At 38.8% G+C, this 7,421-nt stretch overlaps 1 protein-coding gene across 2 annotated transcripts; it reads right to left on the reverse strand.

Annotated features, from left to right (window-relative positions):
* Positions 1-654: 654 nt before the first annotated feature.
* On the reverse strand, positions 655-3,641 carry LOC147559068 (NAC domain-containing protein 21/22-like). 2 transcript variants are annotated; one of them, XM_086660843.1, is made up of 4 exons: positions 3,460-3,641; positions 3,155-3,325; positions 1,954-2,222; positions 655-1,223 (listed from the first exon to the last, which is right to left on the reverse strand). In XM_086660843.1, the coding sequence occupies exons 2-4, from the start codon at positions 3,321-3,323 to the stop codon at positions 894-896; spliced, it is 768 nt and encodes a 255-aa protein (XP_086516969.1). In that variant the 5' UTR covers positions 3,324-3,325; positions 3,460-3,641; the 3' UTR covers positions 655-893. The 2 variants fall into 2 exon arrangements, with proteins under 2 accessions (XP_086516969.1, XP_086516968.1); XM_086660842.1 differs by having other exon boundaries at positions 3,155-3,335.
* Between the last annotated feature and the right edge of the window lie 3,780 nt (positions 3,642-7,421).

Raw genomic sequence — 7,421 nt, forward strand, 5'->3', positions numbered from 1 at the left:
ATTGGATCTAGCTCTGGCCTCTGGCTAGAGGTGAGCATGACCCAGTCTATGGGCGAACCTCGGAGTTGGTGGTTCGACATGTAACTAGGGTGATTCAACCGATCGTGAGAAAGGAAGGTGTTGGTTCGGTATAAACTATTCGAATAGACAAGGTACTTTGATCGGGGGTGTAGTCCTAATATAGCTAAATAAATGAGGGGCTTATAGTAAAAATTAAGATGGGGGTATTTTGGTCAGAGATTGAGCATGTGACTCGCACACCCCTCACGTAACAACTATTTGACGGGAAAATAGGCTTTGGGGGTTAACGCCTAAATGAAAATGTCTTTAGGAGTGTCCCCCTAATATAGCTAAATAAATGGGGGTCTTGCACTAAAAAACCCTTGTTTATTCTCTAAGTCAGATTTGAAATCTGATTCGAGGACCCAATGACTAGGATCATATTTCAGACTATTTGTTTATGTCTGACTCGAGATCTTTTACTCATGTTAACGTTTGATTGGGGTTGGTTTTTGGTCTATCTATTTCAGACGAGTCACACGAGTGAGATTTAAACAATTAGGAAAAAAAACAGACACAACCCTAGTGGTAGTTTTTCCAATGTGTGAACCATTAAGACTAGTTTGACCAGCAACCTTAACACATTTTACATTTGGCAAGACCAATGTCACTCTCACTACACAATTTTATTAAACTAACATGAATTAAACATCCTCTAAACAAACAAAACATGTGCAAATAATATAAACTCTTAACAATTTTCATTAAAGTTCCATAACCTAAGGTCCTAAACCTAACATTAACCCCACCCACGCAGCACCAAACATCATAATTATAATAATAACAATACAAACAAACAGAAAGAAGTTGAGTTTCCTTCATATTCACAACATCTAAAACACACCCAAGTTGTTGTCTTCAAATAACTTATCATAAAGAAACCCATAATCATGATCAGCAACTATACTTGTAGATGAGTTACTAATGTTGTTTGCATCCTGATCAGTGATTATTAGGTTATCATCATCATGGATGGGATTGGGGTTTAGTACTGCTGCTATACTTTTAAGGAGATTATGTTCATTAATATGATCAATGGAAGTTGAACAGGCAAATTTTGAAGAAGAAACACGGTGGGTAATATTGTCATCATTTTCTAAGCCAACTTGTGAAGTGAATTGATCTCCTTTGCTTTTGTGAAAGACTCTACATAATACCCAATCCTGCAAATTTAGTGAGAGACATGCAGATAATTAGATTAGAGCTTAAAGTTTAGGGTTTAGGGTTTAGGGTTTAAGGTACGACTTGATAGGCCACTACAAACTGCGACCTGATCGCTAGTCGTACCCGTTGTGTCTACATTGTTTTGGAGAGCATCTCGGGTCTTGAGATAAAGGTGTGTGATCAGGCTTAGGAAATGTTGAGATCGTTTAGGTGGGTTGGTGAAATTTCTGTCAGAGATAAAACTACATATATGTGGGACTTTGGCTTGGGTGTCTAAAACAGAAGCAGTGTCGATAACTGCTAAGGCTAGGGGTCGTTACAATTGATATCAGAGCAGAGGACAACTATCTCTTCACCAAGGGTAAGAGATTTTGGTAGTCCTTCATCGTTCGAAAGCATATGAAGTCTAGGCTAAAGGTGTGTACTCAAACTTAGTAAATACTGAGACCTTTTGGGTTGGTTCATGGAGCCTCCACCAAAAACAAAATCCTGTCTTTCTTAGACTTGAGTATGGATATCTCTAATACAGGGACAATATCGAAAACTCATATAGCTTAGGACGCTACAATCATGTAAGGACCTTGGTGGGTTTTTGGGTCGTGCCATTTCCAGACCGACCCGACCCGACCCGACCCGACCCGACCCGACCCGACCCGACCCTAATATTTATTAGGGCATGTGAGAGTGAGAATTTAAATGTAATGAAATAAGGAAGAAAAGTATGATGACCTTAGGAGGCATATATTGGTTCTCCAAACGAAACTCATGCATAATCCAATCACTCTTGATGCCATTTGGAGCTCTGTCTCTATAAAACACTAATGTCTTCCTCATACCCAAGATAACCGTCCGATTATTTATATCGAAAACTGGCTTATCTTTTCCTGTGGCTTTCCAGTATCCTGATGTGGTCGCTCTATTAGTTCGAAAACCAGTTGAGTATTTTCGTTCTCGGAAACTGAAGAAGTACCACTCATTTGGACCAAGCTTAGCTACATCTGTTCATCAAGTCACAAAAATAACATGGTTTAATCAACAACTAGATCAGCTCAAAACATGGGACCTCAAGTTCTTTTAATCTTTTCTTCTTGTAGTGATCTTTGAATATTTTGGACTTATCTTTGACTCAAATAATTGGTACCAATTAACTATCAATTAGCATCATCCTATCCTTTTACACAACTAAAAGTAACTTTAAACATTAGGTCATACTATTGTTTTATAATTTGTAATATTAGTACATTAATGGCTCATGGTATATATAGATAAGGCTTTCAGTTGCTTTCTTAAAACCTATTAAACTTTCCTCCTTCTTCTCTTTTAGTTTGGAAACTGGCTCTCTAGTAAGCCATTGTTTCAGCGGAATTCCGGTCAGAGTATGTATTCGGTCACGATTTAGAGAAAGAAAGTAAAACACTCTCTCTAAATCCTGCTAGGACACATACTCGTTGGGGCAGTAGTCGGCAGAGCATCAATCTTGTTTTGTTTTCTCAAAAAGTTAGTACAATAACAAAAACATTTTGTTTTGGTGCCAATACTCCAAAAAACATACATGCAGCTGTTCCATGTGTTATCAAAATCAAGGAGAATGGATCTTCTTGCATGAAATACAAAACAAATAATTGAGATCAACAAGACAAAAAAAAAAGGAATAAAGAATTTGAAGAAGCATTAGCTTTTTAGTTCATAATTAAAAATAAATTGCAAAAAACAAAATTGAAAATCTAAAGTTTTCCCTTGGTATATATGCATGCTTTATCTCAAAATATCTCTAAGTCTAAACCCATAACTATTAATTGCAACCAGTTTCTTTGAATTTTATGAAGCTTTTACTTGCCATGCAGATTAAGGGTTCTAAAAAACTTAACAAATATAGATGAGAGAGAGAGAGAGAGAGATGGGTAAAGGGTAAGGGTACTTGAAGACAAACCTGGTAGCTGCCAAGGCTCACAAGCATGCAAATCAACTTCCACCAATGTTCCTCTTGAGAGTCTTTCATTATTGATTTTTTGGTAGAGATAATGGCAGACTAATTCCTCATCTCTAGGGCAAAACCTAAACCCTGGAGGAAGTGTAGCTTCTACATCCCTTAAACCCATATCTGCTTAATACTTACAAAAAGAAAAATAAAATTGTATAAGAAATAAAACCCTTGGATTATCTACTTTATGTGGACACAAAGATTATATATATATATATATATATATATATATATATATATATAGTATATCATACCAAGCTGGCAAGCTAGATACCCTAGCTAGCTGTATGAGGTTCAGATGTGTAATTAGGTTATGAGAAATGATCACTTTTAATGTTAAAGTCTCATCAAGTGCTTAATCTTCTTTATATAGGACTTATAAATTTTTCCTAAAGAATTTCTTGTATAAAAGAGGATTGAAGAAATCTTCTTTTATGGGATAGAGTTTGATAATTTTATGATATATAATAGAAGAATCCATCATTGAAATCATAGCTACCAAATAATGAGAAAGAACTGTCCAAAATAAAGACAATTATTTGGTTTTCTTTCTTTTTTCTCTTCATTTTCAATTTTCAATGATTAATATATATCCAAGTTATTCACAATGCCACCTATGTACATATGTCGTTGATTTATAAAAGACGGATGAATTATTTCATATTTTCGATCGCGTGTTTAATTAGGTCATACACACGGTAACGTCCAGATCTATCGATATTGTTCGGGTAATAGCTCATGTTGATTACAAGATTTCTTGCATAAAAAGTTTGTTAATATTCCAAAGTATATTTTGAGCATTTGACTTATAAAAGTGATATGATGAAGTTTTATAATAAAATGATCAAGCATCTATTTCAAGGAAAATATTCAAAATTGGTCATATTGAGTAAGCATGAGTCTTCTCTGCCATAACCAATTGACCCTTATTTCTCACTTTCAAAGGTTTCTATTTTTATAGCAAAGGATAAGTATTTTTTTAACATGATATCAGAACGAGACGACAAGAAAATGAGTTTTAAGTGTTCATTAATGTGAGAGGCAGTTTAAAATAGGAGAGGCGGTTTTCAAAATAGGTATAGGCGGTTTCCTCTCAAATTGGCATCAATTGATGGTTTCTAAAAATAAGCAGTTTCCTCTCAATTGGCATCAATTGGTGAGGTCGGTTCCACCGACTCCAATTTTTGGGAAACCTTTGGATGTATATATATGGGGTTTGAGAGCCTATTGAAAACACACCAACACAAGCAACAACAACTCTTCTTTAGAGAGAGCTAAAGAGAGAGAGCAAGTGAGAGAGAAATTTTTTGTTCATAGTATTGAGCGGTGTTAAATTTCTCGGTCGTCGAAGATCTAGTATAGAAGGTTAAATTCTATACGGTACCATCTTGGGACGAACTTGCGGGTTGTGTTAGTCGTCTTCATCTATTCTTCAATAAAGATTTCTTGTTCGCCCGAGGACGTAGGCTTTAAAGCCGAACCTCGTTAAATTCTGTTCGCATATTTGATTTTGACTTAGCTTTTCGATTAATCTTCATAATCGGATCAATTTCTAGGATAGGTTCGATAGCTTCCGCGACTTTTAGTTATAACAATTGGTACCAGAGCCTTGTTGAGATTGAACGAAGAGAAGATGGGATCGAGAAGTGGTACGGTCAAAGCAGGGAAATATGAGATAGAGAAGTTCAATGGGAAAAACGATTTTTCTTATTGGCGGATGCAGATGAAGAATCTGTTAATCTCGCAGAAATTACACAAGACGTTGACGGGAAAGAAACCAGGAGATATGTCAGATGAGGATTGGGAGGAGTTAGATCTCGAAGCACGGGCTACCATTATGTTGTGTCTTGAGAGGGACGTGGCGTTCCTAGTAGACGAAGAAACAACGGCGGCGGGTGTGTGGTTAAAGCTAGAAAGCAGTTTCATGACGAAAACTTTAACGAATCGGGTCTACTTAAAATCCAAATTATTCACATGTAGAATGGAAGAGGGTTCTTCTATTCAGGAATATGTGAATAGGTTTGACAGGATTATCTCAGATTTGAAGGATATTGATGTTAAGGTTGAGGATGAGGACCAAGCCCTCATATTGTTACTTTCATTGCCTAAATCCTATGAGAACCTTGTTCAAACTTTGATGCTTGTTGGTGATAGTCTAAGCATGGAAGAGACGAGAAATTCGCTATTAGCGGATGACCTTCGTAAGGTTGCTACTAGCAGTATGACGTCGGGTGGAGTAGACAAAGAACAAGCACAAGGGTTGTTTGTAACGAGGGGGAGGAGTAATGAAAGGGGAAAGGGAAAGGGCGGGAAATCTAGATCCAAATCTAGAGGCTCTTTCAAGAAAACGTGCTTTAGTTGTGGTGAGCTTGGCCACTTTAAAGCAGCTTGTCCAAAGAGAAAGTTGAAGCAAAAGAACGAAGGCTACAAGGAGAAACAAGAGATGCAAGAGGCGGGATATGTGTCAGAAGAGGCGGACGAATGTTTCTCGGTGACAGAGGTGTCTGAGAAGATCTTCGATAAGTGGATGCTTGATTCAGGGGCGTCACACCATATGTGCCCAAATAGGGAGTGGTTTACTACCTATAGGAGTATAGATGGTGGTACAGTTATACTGGGTGATGATAGTATATGTAAAACTGTGGGACTCGGAACAATACGGATCAAGATGCACGATGGAGTGGTGAGAACATTGACGGACGTAAGACACATACCCGATTTGCGGAAAAATCTAATTTCCCTTGGTGTGTTGGAGCGGAACGGCTGTAAGATAATTATAGAGAATGGCTCCATAAGAGTCGTTAAGGGTTCTTTGGTGGTAATGAGAGGTACTCGTTACGGTAATTTATACAAACTTTTGGGGACAACAATTACTGGAGATGTAGCGGTAGGAATCAGTGGAAGGGATCCAACGGCTAGTACGAGGCTTTGGCATATGCGCCTTGGGCATATGTCAGAAAAGGGTCTATCTCTGATGTGCGGGAAAGGCTTGTTGAAGGACATGAAGAAGCCTTGCATGGAGTTTTGTGAGCATTGTGTGTTCGGGAAGGCACACAGGGTGACGTTCTCTACAAGCAAGCACAGGAGCAAAGAGGTATTAGACTACGTACATACCGATGTCTGGGGACCGGCAAAGTTACCTTCCAAGGGTGGTTCCAGGTATTTTGTTACATTCGTTGATGATCATTCGAGATTTGTCTGGCTTTATTTTCTGAAGCATAAGAATGAGGTATTCAACACTTTCCTGGTGTGGAAAGCAATGGTTGAGAACAAAACTGGTCGAAAGCTGAAGACGTTAAGGTCAGATAATGGGACCGAGTACACGGATGGGGCATTCAAGGAGTTTTGTAATCAGGAAGGCATTGTGAGGCACTGGACAGTAGTAAACACACCTCAACAGAATGGAGTCGCAGAGAGATTGAACCGTACACTACTTGAGAAGGCTAGATGTATGCGCTCCAATTCGGGATTAGGCGTAGAATGGTGGGCAGAATCTGTTGCTACAGCTTGTTATATTGTGAACAGGTCTCCACATTCTTCTTTAGATGGCGGCATACCTTACGAGGTATGGTCAGGTGAACATGCAGATTACGGGAGACTTAAGGTTTTCGGTTGTACGGCTTATTACCATGTTAAAGGTAACAAACTTGACAATAGAGCAAAGAAGGCAATTTTCTTAGGATATGCTACAGGAGTCAAGGGTTATCGGCTATGGTGTACGGAAGACAAGAAGTTTGTAATCAGCAGAGATGTGGTGTTTGATGAGTCATCTATTGTAGCTATGGCGAAAGCTACGGTGCCTAGTTGTGGTGATGTTGGGTCTACTAAAGCTCAAGTAGTGGAAGTAGAAGCCGAAGACCAACGGGTTTCTAGGAATCATGATCAGGTGGAGCATCAGGATAATACTCAGGATGAGGAAACTGATGAACCCGATCATGAGGAGGTTCAAGGGGAAGGTACACAAGTTTTACAACAACAACAGCAGGATGTTTCGGTACACACTAGGCCGAAACGGTTATATAAGCCGGTACAGAGGTTAGGGTCAGACAAACCTCTTAGGCATTACGGGCAGGCAAATGTGGTTGAATATGCACTCTCGGTGGAAGACGACGAGCCGGTCACCTTCAAACAAGCTATTATCGCGGAGGAAAGAGAGAGTTGGTTGGTTGCTATGCAAGAAGAGATGGAGTCTCTTCACAAGAACCAGACATGGGAG

Source organism: Eschscholzia californica, unplaced genomic scaffold (genome assembly GCF_041429995.1).
Source record: "Eschscholzia californica isolate CP2 unplaced genomic scaffold, dmEscCali1.0.p SCAF_2, whole genome shotgun sequence".
NCBI lineage: Eukaryota > Viridiplantae > Streptophyta > Magnoliopsida > Ranunculales > Papaveraceae > Eschscholzia > Eschscholzia californica.

Bases quoted from the DNA above. Each gene is read 5' to 3' on its own strand.
- LOC147559068 (XM_086660843.1), bottom strand. From the start codon at position 3,323: ATGGGTTTAAGGGATGTAGAAGCTACACTTCCTCCAGGGTTTAGGTTT. The intron at 2,223-3,154 runs GTTTGTCTTCAA...CTTGATGAACAG, and splicing joins TGAGCCTTGGCAGCTACCAG to ATGTAGCTAAGCTTGGTCCA. The intron at 1,224-1,953 runs GTCATCATACTT...CTAAATTTGCAG, and splicing joins ACCAATATATGCCTCCTAAG to GATTGGGTATTATGTAGAGT.